We start from the raw sequence: 19,537 nt of genomic DNA, 5'->3' as shown, positions 1-19,537 counted from the left end.
AACCTTATCGCGTGGAAATTGAAACAATGGGCAGGTTTCTTAAATCTCTCCGCCTCTCTCCACCCAGTAGGATAAACCGGCACACCACAGCGAGCCGATCGGAAGGTGGCGTGTGGTGGGGAGAGGTGTGGTTACTCCCACCTATTCCAAGATGCGTGTATATAAATGCTGGATTTCTTTCGCACTGGACGTCACAAACTGCGCCGAATGGAGGCGCTGATGTGTGACCAGTGGAAGAGTAGGCCAAATACCACAGTAGAGGGGACTTAGGAGCTCCCTGTAGTGGAGGGCCCTTCTGCCATCGTTGGTGTGAACAAGTCATTGCAAGACTGCGCCTTTATCTTTCGTATGAGGAAGTGAAAATGGAAGCAGCCTATGTTAAATACAGTGCATACCATGTATTCGAGTGGTGTCTGCAGTTCATTTAATTTGTTTGCTCAGGTCCAAGATCACGATGCTATAAAATGTTTTTTTTGTATACGAGTGGAACGTGTCGTGCTGGACACTGCAAAGTCCGCCTGTGTCCGTCCAGTGCTTGCCGAGCTTGAATTGGCTTCTGGTTGCTCAACGAATTACATTGTTATAAGGCAACTCATTACACCAAGGCCGTAGCCATGGAGTCAACATTGGGAGGGACCAAATATTCCAGGGTGTCCGGGGGTCCCAACCCAGAAAAAGATTACATTTGAAAACTCATTTCCTGCCTAACAGATTAAAAAATTCACTAACACATGGGATGGACTTTTAATTTATTTTTGACAATATTGTCTAATAGTGTATTGTATTACATTGCTCTGTTTTTACTTTTTTTTTACATTTCTTGATTCATTGTATGTAATGGCAGAGATTGGGGATTAATTAAGTACAACCATAACCACAATCATATAAACAGAAATCTATGCATTGATTAAAATGAAAAGTCCAGATATTGTGGCCAAGGTTTAGCAAATTGTTATTTTTATTTACATAGCATACCAATTAATTTTTATAGCAATATATTGGGGGGGGGGGGGGGGGGGGGGGGCAGGACATTTTGAGCATATTTGAATTTTGGGGGGGGATGCTTCCCCCCTCCAAAATATATTATAATTACGGCGTTGCATTACACACAAAGTGCTCGCCACAAATGAACCACAATACCTTGCTGATCTCGTCAAGGAACATAAACCAGCATCACGCAAACTCCGGTGGTCATCGTCGCAGCAGCGGCGGTTGGCTGGCCATCGAACAAAGATGTTAGGGGTCAATAGCAGAGTGCATGGAGGCTCGGTTGAATTGCACTCTTTTAAAATTCCCTTGACACTAAAAAAAAAACCCTGTAGCATGACCTTGTAAAGACGGGGAGGGTGGGTAGCATACAAAAACTCAGGGTGGGTGGTCACGATAGAGTCAAGGTTCAACGAACTTTAAGCGAATTTTACAGGCCACACAATGAGTAACGGTACGATCCGCTTTTTGTCTGTCATGCATTCTGCCTCGACGTTCACTCATCGCCCTCTGTGTATGTCGCGGGCCCAACCGAGTCGCAGACGTACTTCTTAGAGGCAACACATTTATTACACCAACACGAATACGCAAAAGGGTAGCTGCCGATTTACTAGATAACAGCCTAGGGTGGTGGACCACCCGGCTAACTACACCAACACACTGGGAGTTCGCTACAACGGACCGGACCCCGGCTCGGGTTCCGGACCACGTGTTGGAGACTCTTCTGGAAGTAGAACTTAGATCTTCAGATGATGGCAGTAACAACCAACCCCGCTCCCTGCGGGGACCCGGCTTATATGCTCCTGGGTCGGGGCCGGCTCCGCCCTTGGCCCCGCCCACCTTCGAGAGAGGGCTCTGGCTCTCGACTCTTCTTGAGACAACTTTCCCCGGACACGTGACCACCCCTTAGCCCACACCTGGGGACCCCCCTGTAGACTTTACCGGTCACGTGCTGTCGGGGTCAACCAGAGTGCCATGGCCCAGGGTAAAACTGTCCCTGGGCTGACGCTCTCCCACTCCCTCCGGTGGGAGACCGCACTGCACGCCACGCGCGGTGCCACTGAGCGCTATCCCAGCACTCACCAAGCCCCCACTAGGGCTGGTACTACACCCACCTACGGGGTGTCTGCGATGACGGTGCATCGCACGAAGTGCCTCGCTACAGCCGGCAAGACTCGGTGACATGCACGATGTTGCTTAATACGTGATGTCCACGATGTGAGTATATCGCACGACATGCCCCCCTAGGCCCGGCACCATACAGTGACATCCGCGATGTCACTACATATATAATCGTGAAGCCTTAGGTAAAACCCATCGATTAATCGTGCTAATTTAGTTTTTAACCATTTATAGGACCCTACCGATGGCTCGGTCCTATCATCCCTCCCCTCGGGGGGTCAAGCAGTGGTTGTCTTATTAGAATGTGTAATTTCCACCGGGAGATGAACACTTTCTCAATACAGAGACTTTTCTACTTGCGAACATTCCAATTTCGAACTTTCAGAGATACGAACAAACCTGTGGGTATGTCCAGTGGCATGTTTGGACCGAGAGTCGTAAGTTCAACCGCCGCGCAATAGATGGCGGTGATGGTGGCATCTACATCTGCAGAACGTGAAGAACCAGTGGCATCTACGTCTACAGGAGATTATGCAACTTTTAAACCCATTTCCTGTGCTTAGTGTACATGACGTACAACGTGTTTGGAATCGACAGGAGTAAAATTGGACTTGCGGACATATCGACTTACGAACAGACTTCTGGAACCAAACTCGTTCATAAGTAAGAAAGTCCCTGTACTCATTTGAGCAGCCAATCACATTGACCCCACCCAACCAATTTGTTGAGAATTTAGAGAGGGGGGTGGGTGCTCAACCAGGAGAAGGTGGGGTCTGCCAACTCGAGCCATAAGGTGATGATATTTCGACATAGGCACAAACCGAACGGCGAAACTAACATTCTCAAGACCCGTGTTTATTCGCGCACACGTCGACACAGCTATCATCACATTTAGAAAGAGACGTCAGTCAGAGAATGTTCGTATTCAGAGAAAAAAGAAACATCCAATTATAAACAAAGCTGAGTACCGTATAACGACTGTACGTCAAACGTGACGGTCCGCTTGGGGTGTTACTGCCTTCAATTGACCAAACACCGATGAAATATAATGCAGCTTTTTCGAATAAATCTAGTAGGATTTCAATAAAAAAATGAAGATCCTGTAGCAATGTGAAACGTCCACAGGGTTGATTAGAAATTGATATGCGATTTGCATTAATTTAGAATTCCCTTTTGGAATAGCTCCACGGTGTAATCAGTTGTCACGGCTCCTCAACACCGTTGTCAATAGGACTGCCCGAAAGAGGAAAGCATCTAAAATAAAATATAACATCGTAAACATGAATGTACTGTAGTAATGGAAGAACTCCAGGAAGTGGCCCCGAAGCTTGCCATAAAATTAGGTGATGCCAACTGCCCTTCTTCGTGGCGAAGAGATCTAAAACCGTGATCGATTGTCCTCTTTGGGGATGTGTTACTGACGAATGTGTCGGAGGTTTTCTTCATTGCCATTTGCGCGGTACCGCCAATGTTGGAAATTACGATGACATGTAAGTTTAAGCTTTATTATTTTAAAACGTTTAGATATTCTACGGGATTTTTTGTTTGTTTGTTTGTAAGTGAGAACACTGATGGGAGGGGGGTGGGTTATGTTCACGATGTAATGAGGCACTTAACAGACAATAATTAAAACCGAGCGGTAACTGCAGATAGTCCGCTTCAATCCAAATCCAATGGCTGTCGCAAATCGCAGAAAGTGGCATGGGTTGTTAATCGCATTTAAATACTCAATTTCGGCAAGTATTAATGGAATATAGATACATATTTTACGTACACGGTAGCTTCGGAGAATATCACATTTCATGGGGCGTGATGACATTTTAAAAAGGGTGACGGAGGCTCGTCGCGAGTGCCGGATATCGTAGGTACAGTACGTGTGTATGTTGAACTTCTTTCGCGCCGTATATAGAAAGCCGCGCTAATCGGAGGTGCAGGGGAAGGACAACAAACCAAACACAAAAAGCAGTTCTAATGAAATGAGTTTTTAATTTAGATTCAAAAATGCATAGCTCCAGTGGCTTCCTAACATCGGAAAGAAGAGAAGCGGTGACCGTCTTTGTTCGATGGTGAGCTAAACGCCGCTGCTGCTGCGAAGATGACCGCAGTCCGCGTGACGGTTTATGCCCCTTGACGAAATCAGCAACGTGCGGTGTGGTCCATTTTGCGGCAAGCGCTTTGCGCGCAACGGGAGTGAAAGCGCGCGACGCCGGTGACTTCACAAGGTTGCCACGTAGATCATTTCGCCGGAGAGGTCCTCCTCGTATCGCGACGTCGGCGGCAGCGGCGGGTTCTCGCCGTCGTCACAGCCTCTCGAGCCGTCGTGCGGCCGCGGCGGCCGCTGGAGCCGCTCGATCTTGGCGGCGACGTTTCGGATGTTCCCGTTCAGGAGGTCCTTCATCGCCTCGCTCACCTCCTCCATCGTCATCTCGTTGACGGTCCGGCGGATGTTCACCGGAGTGGCCACGGCGTTGCTGCTGTCCCTCGCGCCCTGCTGCTGATGCTGCTGATGCTGCTGCTGCACTTTCCAGACGCCCGCCTGCGGAGCGTGCACCGGAGGAAAAGAGGGAAACGAGGGCTCCGTTAAACGCTAGAAAGAGAGATTTCGACGCGTCGGAGGTGTTAATGCGGACGCGCGACCGCTTGCTCGCGCCGCCGCGTTCCTCCACTCGTCATGTGACCTAAAGCTTTGGCGTTGGCTCCAGAACGAGACGGAAGATGCGGATCGTCGGTGCGCACCGCTCCCTTTCAATGGATGAAGTGCGGTAAATGCGCGGCACAATTGCTCGTGCCGCTACCGCTGCCCGGAAGGGCCTCCAGTCGAGGAAGCGCCAGAGAGGAGAGGATGTTTTTTGTCCGAGCTTCCAGGCTGTCTTGGAAGGGGTGGGAGCGACCCACACGTTGCCCCACCATACACGACCTACCCATCGGCTCGCTGCGGTGCACATTTAGAGTGCTGAAGGTTGAAAGGGGGTGGGGGGATTTAAGATATTTAGCCCAACGTTTCACCTGCTGAGATTGAAGCGGAAAACCTCTGTATTGTGGGTCCAGCGTGCTGCCGGCTGCACCAGGAGCAGCGTCGCCAAACGTGTGCTTCTAAGCGCGGTTGCCAACGTACGGTGTGAAAGAAGTTCATCATACGTACGGAGTTTGTTGTCCTTCCCCCACAACTCCGATGAGCATACGTGCATAGTACAATAATGAGGGACTTTCATGGAGCAACTGGACAACCCTCTCTTGATAATATATTCATCTGTAAATATTTATCTATTTGTATATATACGCCACAGATTGCTGTGCAAACGAACACACCAATCCACTCACTTCGCCTTACCCACGCGTGAATGTGCAACGCCTTTTGTGTATCCACTGCCGGGTGAAGGTCTCCCCACGCTGTGCAGTTTGTCACTCTTATTAGACCGCACTTCACCTCGCTGGTGAAGGTGGGGTCGGTGGGGTTTCATGGTGTTGCTGAAGGTGGGAAGCAAAGTTGTTGGAGCGTAGCAAGTGCAATAGAGCGATGCAATTCGCTGCACTGCCCTGTGCTGCCCAAAAGAAGCCTGCACAGTACATGTCTGACCTGCGTCGTTGGTGGTGGCCCATCCGAGCACTGTCCAGGACCAACCCCGCTTAGCCGCTGAGATATCTCAAGTCCGGACTCATCCCGGGCGATTTGGCCGTGGGCATGATCATCGAATACGCATCCCTGACTTTGTACGAACCAATGAGCTGCTCAACAACACTCGCCCACCGGTCAACCCGCAACCTCTTAAAACGTCACCCCCTCCTGACCCTCTCACATCCTCCGACCTGACAGGGCATTGGGCTGCTGCCTTGAATTTCCCCATGATGATGATGAGCCAATTCGTCGAGCGATCGTTAGTGATCACCAGGTCGCTTCTGAAAAAATATCTACGTATAGCTCAGTGGGCCTTACCTGGTAAAAAAAATGTTTAGTTTAGTTTAGTTTCTCACATTTATGTACGTTGCATTTCTTTCACACCGTACGTAGCCAACTGCGCTAAACAATCAATCAAGTGCTCTACAGGTGAAAGAAAACATCGTTTAAAAACTAAATCGTAAGAACAATAAAAGCAATTTCCATCCAAAACAAAATCGCAATACAATAAATTGCTAGCGAAGGCATATTTAAAAGAAGAAAAACCCCACTATAAAAGTATCTTAAGTAAAAGCAATTTAAAAATAATCAAGTTTCTAGATCGAACTTAAAATTGCTTAACAAATCGCGAATCCCTCTCACCGCTGGCGCGAGGCTGCCGGTGCTGCCCTGCCGCAGCGTCTCGCGCTGCCGGCTCCGGGCGAGACGCTGCGATGTCGCTTCCTCCCCCACGGAGGGCGACCGACGGAAGACAGAGAGCGGCCGCTCGCCACCGCCCCCCGCCGCCGCCGCCGCCGCCACCAGGCCCCGCAGGGCGTCCAGCTGGAAGCTGGGAGACGACTGCGGCCTCCGCGTGAGCGTCCGGGCAGGGGCCTCGCCCGACGGGACGGAGGACCTCGCGGCCCGGAGCGCGGAGGAGCGTGGCGCGGGGCTCCAGCCGTGACCTCTGGCGGCGGCGGTGGCGGTGGAGGTCGTTCCGGCGTGGTCGCGCAGCGGCACTCCCGGATTCTGAGAGAAGAGAACCCGACCGTGGAGCCGCTGTGGAGCTCTCGTGCCACGCTCGCTCGCCCGCGGCCAATCACGTTGCTGGATGCGTCCCACGTTGTCAGTAGATGTGAGGACGCGGTAGGTGACTCGTGGTGATTACGACGCATGGCGAGAGGAATACCCGACGCAGTGTGCCGGGTGCGGGAATGTTTTTGCAGGCTTGGAAATGGTCTGTTTCTGGAGTGGGTGGCAAACGATGAGTAGTAGCACAACGGCCACAGTGAGATGCATAGTATACTGGATGCGGTGTACCGGGTATGTAAATATGGTGAGATTTTAACTACCTCGCCTCGTACACAGGAAGTCGTGAGATCGATCCTGACACTTGGATATTTGGGGTTTGCGTGTTCTCCCCGTGGTCGCGTGGATTTTTAATCCGGGTCCTCCGGTTTTTCCTTCCACATTTAAAAACAACGTGCATTTAGAGTATCTGGCTGCTATACATTGCCACGTGATGATGATAAGCCACTTCGTTGAGCGGTCGTTTGTGGCCAGGTCGCTTCTGTTAAAATAGCTATATAGCTCAGTGGAGCCTTACCTGGTAAAATAAACAGTTTAGTCACACAAATGAGTTAATGACCGTCAAATATAGCCAAGAAAACACATTAACGCATTGATAAAGCAGTTAAAAACAGCACGATGGGAAGGTGTGCCTCATACTCTTAGGTTTTTTCGTTAAAGTCACGTAAGTAAAAAATGAAATTAAAAGTTAATAAAAGTAGTAATGGAAATAAAATAAAATAAGAAATCACGACGTTTCGGAGGCAACACAAGTCTCCGTCATCAGGTGGGACCGTCACAGCTAAAATTACAGCATCAAGTGAGGAAAATTCCAAAAGACAAGCCCTTAAATACAAGTTAAGGGGGGAGGGGCTTATCTGAATGTGGTAACCAGGGAATGGAACGTGGGGGTGGTGTGCCTTACTATTTTTTACATGTAGATAGATATACGGTCTGTTCTCTTATAACCCTGCGGTTTTCATAACGCTAATTGTATAGAACGCGAGGATGAAATGTATTAGGGAACACATTTTTTTGTCACGCGGATGCGAATTGGATATAACGCGATCGAGCGAACGTAGCTGCGTCGCGCGATTTAGATTAAGCGGTCGTAAGGCTCCCTTGACGTAGCATCGCACACGGCACTGGGATGCTGCTGGATGATTCGAGACGCCACCCACTCGCCTCGGTCTTTGTTCAGCCCCAGCGTTACGCATCTCACGCCTTATCGCGGACTGTGCTTTACCCCCCACGTTATATATTATTTATTATTACGCGATGTTTCCGTAATGCGGTGTTCTTCAGGAACGCAATGACCGTCTTTTATGGGAACAGACTGTATATAGGAGTGGACCAGTGGTGCAGTGGTTAGGGGCCGTCCATAAATGACGTCACACGATTTTGGACGATTTTTGACTGTCCCACCCCTCGTCACACGGCATCACAAAAAGTCAGACCACCCCCTCAAATATGACGTCACAAAGCTCTGCCCTCCCCCCCCCCCAAAAAAAAACATGCTTCAAATCGCTTTAAACTGTTGTCATTGTAGTGCGTGTTTAATGTGGCGCTGCACTCTGATGTTGTAGGAGAAAACATTTATCAAAAAGACTATTTAATTAAGTAGAACGTGTTGTCTATATTTATTTAAAGTTGCGCATTTTAATGTGACGTCACATTTCTCACCCCCCCCCCTCGTCACACATCGTCACAAATGTCTGACCCCCCGCCCCCCCCAGGTGCGTGACGTCATTTATGGACGGCCCCTTAGCGCACTGCGTCATTAATATAGCGATCTAAGTTTGATACCCGGCTATGGTGAACATCAGTGGCGAGCGATATCTTGACTGGTCCTGCATCGGAAGGGTGGCATCTCCCTTTGGCCCCGCGGTTCTTTGGAAGCATCACAATCAAAGCAAATCCCTCTCGTCAAATCTTAGGTGACAACGCGAACCCAAGGCCAAGAGCTGGGGGGAGGTGGGGAGGGGTGGGGGTCACGGAACGCGGGAGTGGATCACGACTCGGTCACCACACTGCTGCTGTACCCATGGCCTGCCTTGAATTTTTTTCCCAGAAATTGACATTTGGCCCAGTTGGATGCACTCTCCATGATCCCCGCCTCTGGCCAGACGCCGCAGAGCGCGGCAGTGGCAGCAGCGGGGGGTGTGTGGGAGGGAGGTGGGGAGTGAACGCTTCTCGCGGTAACACGTTTGGCCGGAGCAGGCGTTTTGTTTAACGAGCGGGAAGTTCTGACGAGAGCGAGCCGATTGTTTGTTTGTCGTCGTAGGTCTGGAAGAGCCCCATCGTCGCCAATGGCTTCGGTAGACGCACCGAGGTGAGGTGGGAGAGCGCCAGAGGTCGCAAACGGGTTTTGATTCCTTACCCGTACCCGGCCGCACCAGGGTCGCAAATGGGTAACCGTACCCGACCCGACCGGGTACGGGTTCCCGTTCCCCACCCGTACCCGTACCCTACCCGAAATGAGTGGCAAATGGCTACTCACCAGTGACTCACGGCCTACCCGTACCTGTACCCGGCCGCACCAGGGTCGCAAACGGCTACCCGGTTGCGACCTCTGGAGAGCGCACAAGGTGGGCAATCAGAAAGCCCCCACCTCCCCCCCCCCCCGTCAAAATTTCCGCCAAAGCTGCAGTGACCAAGATCCTGGAGTTGCCCTTTCGCTTCGATATCTTGAAGCCACCTGAAATCCCGGCACCCAGCAGCTAGGCAGATTTAAAGGCCACTTAAGCGTTTGCAACGTGACTATGTTCTGGGTCAAGGTGCAGGTCCGAAGCGAGCATCCCCCCTCCCACCCCCGCGGTCGTTTTTTTTGCCCCTGGGAAATGTCCCACGAATGTTCACCCACCTGAGTGTTGAGTGGCGGCAGGCGGAAAGGGAAAGCCGTCCGCTGAACGGCAGCCAGGGGCTGGTTCCAGTCAGGGCTCATGTCCCCACGCAGACACTCGCCGGTCAGAGAGGGCATCCTCCCTAATTGCGACGAGAACATAACGACAACGATTGCTCTCCGACGTGTTGCAAGAGAGAGAGGGCTCACGAGCGAGCAGACAGAGCGCGGGAATCAAGTTTTTGCGGGCAGGTGCTGGGTGGGATTCTTACATTGCGGGACGGTGAGAGATTGAGACGACTTGGGGAGGAGGGCTCCATCCAGCAGTGGACTTGACCGTGGCCGATGATGACGGTGATGCAATTGGAAAGTCAGTTCGTGTGCAAGTGATTGTTAAATGGCAGGATTATGAGAGATAGCAGTGGCTTGGCATCATTCGTCAGGAGATTGACCACGGCTGATTTTGATGATGATTCTAGATTGGAAGCTTTCGTGACTGCAATGATTCATATTCTTAGGTTTTTTCGGTAAAGTCACGTAGGTAAAAAATTTAAATTAAAATTAATAAAAGTAAAATAAAAATCACGATGTTTCGGAGGCAACACAGACGGAAGCTTGTGTTGCCTCCGAAACGTCGTGATTTTTAATTTATTTTTATTTTACTTTTATTAATTTAAATTAAATTTTTTTACCTACGTGACTTTACCGAAAAAACCTAAGAAGTTGATGATGAGTACATTTGGCATTCGTGCTGTTCCTATAGTGACGGCGGTGTGTTTCGCAGACGGGTATAGCGTGCCAGCAGAAGGCGATGTTGCTTTCGATGTTTTTAGCCAATGAAATCACGTGCGGGAAATGTCTTCTTCTGCAAACGTGGACCGTGGTGCTGTCAGGAATGGGCTACTCATTTTAGAATAACATCACGAGATCTTTTAACATTCACTTCAAAATAGTAGTCACCGCGTATCTACAATTACCATTTTCTCCAGATTATAAGGTGCTCCGGAGTGTCAGACACACCCCAAACTTGTGCCCGGTGTCAATAAAGTTATAAAATAATCTTGTCTCACACACACACACGCGCCCGCACGCGTGCGTGCACAGCTACCGAATGATGACACATCCCCAACTTCTCCTTTCATTTACAAGGGTGAACCAAAGTGCATACTATTCTGGAGGATACGGTAACACTCCCGAAGTATTAACCAGGGCGGCCGACAGAATCATACGGCAAAACCCCTGCAACAAGTAGCACACGCCAAATGCTTTCGCGACCAAGAAAGGTTTTTGGGTTAGATCGCGTAAATATAAATGTGTCGTTAACCCACCACCAACAACACCCGACACAGCCAATCGGAAAGTTTGTCACGTGAAAAAAACGTGCCAACTGTTACAACTTCAGCACCTTCTTGGTTCTTTCGGTAAAGTCACGTAGAAGGGAAGTAATAAAATAATAAAAAGAAAACATAATAAAATAATTCTCACGACGTTTCGGCCACAACGCAAGCAGCCGTGTGGCCGAAACGTCGTGAGAATTATTTTATGAGTTTTATTTTTATTATTTTTATTTTTATTATTTTATTACTTCCCTTCTACGTGACTTTACCGAAAGAACCAAGAAGATGAATCCCTGCAGTCACGAAAGCTTTAAATCGAAACTTCAGCACCCACCGGTGTGTCGGAGGGTCAACCCACAACATTTACAATTTAAGTACCGTGACGTTTCGCTGGTGATTACAACGACCAGCTTCATCAGGCGGTTTGCCAGAATTGTGAAGAAGTCCTCCCTGCTTCCGACATGGCCGAGCAGGAGCACGCACGCTGCTTCTCGGCCACGTGACCGAGAAAGCACGAATTCACGCACACAGGCTGGCACGCCCGCACATACGCACGCAAAGTGCCTTGCTGTACTGCGTGTCCCTTTGGCGAGAGTGAACCTACAAACGCGAGGTGCCCCATTTGGGGATTACTTTCTCCCTAACGCTCAACATTTGGGAAACTACGCAGTGTTTTATCGGTTATGAAGGAACACGATCCCGTCTGGCTTCAACGTAAACCCCTCGTCGAGTGGTACATTTGTCTCCGTGGGGGAAATAAACGCATCATTCTACCGCGCCAATTTACTCAATTTTGCCCACCAATTACAAACGTTTTGTTCTGGCAGTGGCGGTGTGCCACGCGCTCACCGATGCGCGCAACCCACTCGGAGCAACGGTTTTATGATCGCCGCGTAAAAAGCGAGACGCAATTTCCTGCAATGTAATACTCGCGCGAAAATAATACCCCAATAACCGCCACGTGCCGCCCAGCCACGCGCGTATGCGCAGCAATGTTCTGACAAGCGCACGCGTGCGTGTGCGTGTATGTACGCATGTCTGCAGTGGCTGTGTGAACAGATGTGTGGGTGCGTTTGCGTGTCTGTCTGCGTGTGCCAATGTGTGTGTGTGTGCGTCAGTGTGGGGTAGCGGTGGTGTAGCGGTCAGTGCTACGCTGCGCTACGAAACCCGGGCGGACCGAGTTCGATTCCCGCTCACGGCCAACACCGGTGACGATTGTCCGAACTGGTCCTGGGCCTCCCATCGGTCGACTCAGCCTCAAATGAGTACCTGGTGCGATGTGTAATCATCGCCACTGGGGAGACAAAGGCGGCCGGGCGTGGTGCTGGCCACCAACCCCCTCGTGTGCCGTGCCGGCCTTCATAGGTGCTTGCTAAGAATCACTTGCCCCAACAGTCTGTTAAGGCTACACGGGGGATCTTTGTCTTTGTTGTTTATCTGTACAGCCACTCTCCTTGCCCACTGCCAAAGCACATTCGCCCAATGTCAGCGGCGTGGCCTGGTTGGCATGGACCGGGCCCCGGTGATATGAACCCCCCCCCCCCCCTGTCATATTTACGCCCATTGTTCGTAGCCCGGCACCGTGGCTTGGGTTACCACCCCTTGTGGTGTAACAAAAAAAACATCGGGACGTCACATCACGGGAAGACGTCCACATTTGCCAGATTCTAAATTGACACCACAAATTTCGATTTAAAGCTTTCGTGATTGCAGGGATTCATCTTCTTGGTTCTTTCGGTAAAGTCACATAGAAGGGAAATAATAAAATAATAAAAATAAAACATAATAAAATAATTCTCACGACGTTTCGGCCACAACGCAAGCAGCCGTCCTCAGGTGAAGAATGAAACACCACCGAGCTTGGAGCCAGCTTAAATATACGCCAGCTTAAATATACGCTGCAAGCTTGGTGGTGTTTCATTATTCACCTGAGGACGGCTGCTTGCGTTGTGGCCGAAACGTCGTGAGAATTATTTTATTATGTTTTATTTTTATTATTTTATTACTTCCCTTCTACGTGACTTTACCGAAAGAACCAAGAATATGACACCACAAACTGCTCGTTTGGGATTATACACAGTAGTCATTGCACCCTCCTGGCAGATGAATCCCCAGGTCACTCTTGCAAATGAGACTTGAGTTCATGTTTGGACATGGCGTTCTCGCGACCATTGTCATGATTTGTAATTGATTTTAGGGTCAAATCGCCATGCGAGTGAAATGCCGGGTTGTGTCGTACACCGTACTCCACCCGACATAGCCAAATAAAACAAAAGCTTAACTTTTTTTGTATCTCTTTTTCAGAAGCGACCTGGCCACGATTGATAGCACAACGCAGTGGCTTAGCACATGCAAATATTTATCAGCCAAATACTAACCTGAGGTGCACAAATCCCTGGGAGTGCGAGATGCCCTTTCTGAGGGTGCGAGACATGGCCAGATATTTTCTCGAAGGTAAATCATCGAAAATAAATTAAGCAAGGGCACGTACAACTACTTTATTTACTACAGTACTCTATTTATTAACATTGTACAAAATTGTAACGATTGGATACCAGAAAAGTCAACGCGACCACGGTTAGAGAGGCCTGCAAACCCCAAATATACAGCAGGCGTCGTCGGGGTTGGGAACGAACCCACGACCTCCTGTATACCAGGCGAGGAGGTTAACATCTCGCCATCGTGGTACCCCGCCGTGGCGACAAATATCACGTCATATGGCCAGTGCTGGATTATCATCGGAGCAAAAGTAGCTACATATGTAGTAGCTACATCTGTAGTAGCTACATATGTAGTAGCTATGGGCCCCGCACTTTCAAGGGACCCGCGCTAAATGCTTTCAAGCTATTAATTCCGGTTCAGTGATTCCGCACTTGCTCTATTACTATAGTACTATACCGCCTTCAACTTTTACGAATGACTGGGTGTTTAAGGTTCGCCATTTGTTGTATTATATGGCAGTATAGCAAATGAAAAAAATACAATTGCTTTACTAAGTAAAAAATTGGTGTTAATATTTTTGTGTTCTTAATTTGATTTATGGCCCCTTTATAACATACGCTACAGGCCCCGCACTCGCTTAATCTGGCACTGCATATGACACCGCCAACGCCACCGCCACCGCATCGCCCACCGGTGGGAGTCGCCGGCAGGAGCCGCTTGCTCCGCTGCACGTGCGGGAAATCCGCGGCGCTGTCCCGGCTGCCACCGGCCCAGCTGGCACCCTGATCCAGCGCGGGCGACACGCGGCACCGCCAATGCTCCCCCGCGCAGCACTCGCTGCTGCCACTAGGAGTGGGGGGGGGGGGGCAAGATTACAGGGCTGAGTTGGAGGCAGATACCGTATCAGATCAAAGCGAGTGGAGTCAAATCAAAGGGCTCGTCGTCGGCTTTGATGAATGCACCACTGGATAAAAGTCTCCATTGTGCCCTCTCACAAATCTGCGATGTAACTATTCCACCAAGCGCGTGCCAACCGAGGGGGAGTGGGGGGGGGGGTGAGCTCAGATTACAGGGCTACGACATAGCGAGATGGGATACAGGTCAAAGCGTAGCGAATCACAAAAATCATCATCAATGGAATTGGCCAAACATCTAAAAAAAGTGGCATCCTCCTGAAAAAAAATAATCTTCAGACTGCTGGCATGCTCTGCTGGACACCCATGCATGTAATAACCAGGCTCAAGCCAGCTTAGCTTCTGAGATCTTTCAGGGTGATGCGAGTTATGCGGCGGCGGTGTGTGTATATTTGTTGAACTTCTTTCACATCATACTTAGCCAACCGTGCTAATCGGAGGTGCGGGGGAAGGACAACAAACTAAGCTTAACAAGCAGTTCTTCAGAAATGAGTTTTCAATCGAGATTTAAATGTGCTTAGCTCCAGCGGCTTCGTAATATCGAAAGGGAGAGCGTTCCAGACGGCCGCAGAAGCGCGTCTGAAAGTGCGCGATGCAGTGCCCGTCTTTGTTCGATGGCCAGCCAAAAGCCCCTGCGAGGATGACCAGAGTTTTGCGTCATGGCTTATGCTCCTTAACGAGATCAGTAAGGTCCATGTGGTTCATTTGTGGCAATCACTTCGTGTGCAAGTGCGACTTCACATGGCATGCGTCCTAATGCCTTATCATCTGAGCCACCGTATTGTTTCTGTGACCTGTCACTATCCGTGTTCGCATGAACAGAACACTTGGCGCTCATAGAAAACTCACGAGGCTTGCTCTGGAGGCGAACACAATGTTAGAATGCTGAGCTGCCACTGCTGAGATCCTGGATTTGAATCCAGGCAGACATCGACATTGCAGTTACTTCTCTATGCGGGAGAGGCACACTGAGCCATTGGACTATTTTTTAGGAGGGGTCCTGGATTTTAATTTTAAATATGTTTTCAGCCAATTGAGTGTTCATTATTATTATTATTATACAAGGGGGGAGGAAACGGGAACAAACCCCCCTTGTACAGATGGAAACAGATGGAGATTAGTCCACTTCTTGTACTGGCTTTCCCTGCTGAGCCAGGGTATGGCACCACCAACCCTAACCTCCACAGTGCTGAATTACAGGAAATGTGGTCATATCAGTTGCTTAATTTCAGCTGGAAGTTACCAGAAGAGACCAGAACGCAGTTTTCGTAATGATGCAGTCACACCACGTTCCTTTCTTGCGTGTAAACGAAATCTGTTCATACGATTACGACAATACTCTTTGGTTCTTCCGGTAAAGTCACGTAGTTAGAAATAAAATAAAACAAAATCACGACGTTTCGATCGCAACACAAGCAATCTTCATCAGGCATTGCTGCTACATTGGCATAGTTGCTGCATTGGCATTGCTGCATTGGCATTGCTGCTGCATTGGCATTGCTGCTGCATTGGCATTGTTGCTGCATTGGCCATGTTACTGCATTGGTATTGCTGCTGCATTGGCATTGCTGCTGCATTGGCATTGCTGCTGCATTGGCATTGTTGCTGCATTGGCATTGTTACTGCATTGGCATTGTTACTGCATTGGCATTGCTGCTGCATTGGCATTGTTACTGCATTGGCATTGCTGCTGCATTGGCATTGTTGCTGCATTGGCATTGTTGCTGCATTGGCATTGTTGCTGCATTGGCATTGCTGCTGCATTGGCATTGCTGCTGCATTGGCATTGCTGCTGCATTGGCATTGCTGCTGTATTGGCATTGCTGCTGCATTGGCATTGCTGCTGCATTGGCATTGCTGCTGCATTGGCATTGTTGCTGCATTGGCATTGCTGCTGCATTGGCATTGTTGCTGCATTGGCATTGCTGCTGCATTGGCATTTCTGCTGCATTGGCATTGCTGCTGCATTGGCATTGCTACTGCATTGGCATTGTTGCTGCATTGGCATTGCTACTGCATTGGCATTGTTGCTGCATTGGCATTGCTGCTGCATTGGCATTGTTGCTGCATTGGCGTTGCTGATGCATTGGCATTGCTGCTACATTGGCATTGTTGCTGCATTGGCGTTGCTGCTGCATTGGCATTGCTGCTACTTGGCATTGTTGCTGCATTGGCGTTGCTGATGCATTGGCATTGCTGCTACATTGGCATTGTTGCTGCATTGGCGTTGCTGCTGCATTGGCATTGCTGCTGCATTGGCATTGTTGCTGCATTGGCATTGCTACTGCATTGGCATTGTTGCTGCATTGGCATTGTTGCTGCATTGGCATTGCTGCTGCATTGGCATTGTTGCTGCATTGGCATTGTTGCTGCATTGGCATTGCTGCTGCATTGGCATTGTTGCTGCATTGACATTGTTGCTGCATTGGCATTGCTGCTGCATTGGCATTGTTGCCGCATTGGCATTGCTGCTGCATTGGCATTGTTGCTGCTGCATTGGCATTGCTGCTGGATTGGCATTGTTGCTGCATTGGCATTGTTGCTGCATTGGCATTGTTGCTGCATTGGCACTCGTGCACCACCCATGCTCCTGGTGCTGTTGATACACTTGGGGGGCTACGCCCATCTCCAAACCTTTATAAACAGTTTGCCTTGAGAGGCTGACTCCTTTGCATGATGACGACCGCTTGTGTTGCAATCGAAACGTCGTGATTTGTTTGATTTTATTTTATTCCTACCTACGTGACTTTACCGAAAGAACCAAAGAGTATGGATTCTTGCAGTCACGAAAGCTTCAAATCACGATTATGAAAATATGAAATTTGAAGATGTCATCAGAGCTGAAGTCAGGAGTCTTGTACTCGAGTAGTAGTGCCTTATGCCGATGATCCCTACTCCAAGCCAGAATATATTGCGTGAGAAAAAATTAGCCCTTTTAAAAATCTTATTTTACCTTTTACATTCATGGCGTAATACGGCAGGCAGCCTTACGATCGACAGTGATTTAATAAGCACTGTAAAAACATCGACTCCCACGCGTGTAAGTCAGAACAATCGCTAGATGTGTAAAGATGAATCACAGTGGAGACAGCCCAGTGCTGCAGGCATCCCTCCTACTAGGATGGAACAACTTTAGACGCACACAAAGACAAAGATCCCCCGTATAGCCTCAACCGACTATTGGGGCAAGTGCTGTTAGCGGGCAGCACCTATGAAGGCCGGCACGGCACACGAGGGGGTGGGTGGCCAGCACCAAGCCAGGCCGCCTTTGTCTCCCTCGTAGAGATATTTACGCGCCGCACCAGGTATGTACGCAATTGAGGCTGAGTCGACCTAGGGGAGGCCCAAGACCGGTTCAGATAATCGTGGTCGTGACCTGGCATCGACCTCAGTTCGCCGTGTTAGCAGCGCAGGGCGCTAACCGTACGTCCGGGGGGGGGGGGGGGGGGGCATTATTCCACGCACGGCTCACCAACCTCTTGTTCAGAGAGAGGATGCTTCTCGCTTGCTCTCTGTAGTAGATCTCTTGCTGCAACATTCTCCTCCTCTCCATGTGCTCTTCCAGAATGGCCTCTCTTTTCGCGCACACAAAGACAAAGATCCCCCGTGTAGCCTTAACAGACTGTAGGGGCAAGTGCTGTTAGCGAGCACCTACGAAGACCGGAACGGCACACGAGCGGGTGGGTGACCAGAAACCACGCCCGACCGCCTTTGTCTCCCCGGTGGCGATGTTTACTACACACCGCACCAGGTACTCGTTTGAGGCTGAGCCGACCTATTGGGGAGGCCAAGCACCGGTTCAGACAACCGTCACCGGTGTTGTCCGCGAGCGGGAATCGAACCCGGGTAGCCGGGTTCGTAGCACGGCGTAGCGCTGACCGCTCCCCGCGCTCCCCTCGCTGCTGCGCACGAAGACAACGGAAAGCGTCGTCCCCTGTCGACGAACATCAGCGACGAGAGCGAGCGTGACAGATGCGCTTCCGAACAGACGCGGATTTGAGAGGCGCTTCGTTGCACCGCTTCAAGCCTGAGCGGAGCTCCGTGACCCAGATCCTCCCCGCCCCCCCTCACCCCGGACTTCGACGCTCCGATCGGCAGAGCCGGCCCGAGAAGGAAGGCAAATAAATCGTCCGCGATGATTCATTTGCACCCCAAATGAGCACGCGGCAACCGCGCTCGCTGCATCTGAGCGACGTCGAAAGATCAGAAGTCGCGCGTCATCTCCCACGCGTCGATCCACGGCTCCGCAATCCGCGCACTTCTCACGAAGCGCGGCACACAATCGGCGCGGCGGGACATCCCGTTTGGAGTGAGGCTGCTTCCCTGCGCTGCTGCCCGTTCGGGGCGAATCGGGTCACCCCCCCCTACCCCCTCCCCTACCCCCCTCTACCCCCTCTACCCCTGCCCCCCCCCCCCGGCAATTTGATGACCTGTCACGATTTCGGGTTTTTTTCTTTTCTTTTTTTAAATATTTTTTTTTTATTACGATGAACGGCAAGTGCCCCTAGTTGCCGCAGGGCAGGACTTTAGGCAAAGTACCTTCAAAGCTCACGACCGCTGCCGTGCATTTCTTTGTTGTTGCGCCCACGACAAACCCCGTTCGGAACGCTGCAAGCTCGCAGCGCGTCACCGTGCGTTTGAGAGCAGCCCTGGGTGATGATGTCCGCGAAAGTCCTTAACTCACTTCGATATCAAACCAGGGAGACCGGCTTTCAATCCGCTGCGAAATATCGTTCGTCGCGTGTCAATTAAAAGCCGACAACTCAAAGTTGCACGGCTGCAGTTGACCGAAGGAGGTGGAAACGCACATTTAACATGAGGCCTTTTTATTGTGTGGGCAAACCATTGGTGATCGGGTCAAGACACTCAACTCGCCACGCTCTACAACACGGTTTGATCACGGGCCGGAATATAAATCCAGGATCTCAGCAGCGCCGGCTCAGTGTTCTGAGACCTGTGAGCTTCTGGGCCACCTACGGCAGAGAGGGACCACTGGGAAACCACGGCAAATGGTTAATTGAGTGACAGCACCACGCAACCCGCGTTTTGCACAACAGTCACCAACTGTCAGAGGCTGCCCTGTAACACCGAGTAGGAGTGGCTACACAGCGATTTTGAGTCATAGATGATAATGATTGTGACAGCTGCAGTTTGGCAATTAGTATTGTGACACGTGGAGGTGGGTCGGTGGGTGGGGGACATTCTCACCGCGATTGTAAAATTGGTCATC

The 19,537-nt window shown here is 50.2% G+C and overlaps 1 protein-coding gene across 1 annotated transcript in view; it reads right to left on the bottom strand.

The window, feature by feature from the left end:
• Positions 1–2,857: 2,857 nt before the first annotated feature.
• LOC133356431 (uncharacterized) overlaps positions 2,858–19,537 on the bottom strand; it is a 28,599-nt gene continuing 11,919 nt past the window's right edge. The window contains exons 4-8 of the mRNA XM_061573959.1: positions 17,784–17,882; positions 14,085–14,239; positions 9,636–9,757; positions 6,368–6,733; positions 2,858–4,645 (exon numbers count right to left, since the gene is read on the bottom strand). Of these exons, the coding sequence (XP_061429943.1) occupies positions 4,325–4,645; positions 6,368–6,733; positions 9,636–9,757; positions 14,085–14,239; positions 17,784–17,882 (1,063 nt within the window). The 3' untranslated portion in view covers positions 2,858–4,324. The remainder of the gene's footprint in view (positions 4,646–6,367; positions 6,734–9,635; positions 9,758–14,084; positions 14,240–17,783; positions 17,883–19,537) is intronic.

This window comes from Lethenteron reissneri, chromosome 54 (assembly GCF_015708825.2).
Source record: "Lethenteron reissneri isolate LAM-NWPU_2019-01 chromosome 54, ASM1570882v1, whole genome shotgun sequence".
Taxonomy (NCBI): Eukaryota; Metazoa; Chordata; class Hyperoartia; order Petromyzontiformes; family Petromyzontidae; genus Lethenteron; species Lethenteron reissneri.
Note: the sequence above shows the minus strand (reverse complement) of the source record. Positions and strands in the feature narration are given on the sequence as shown.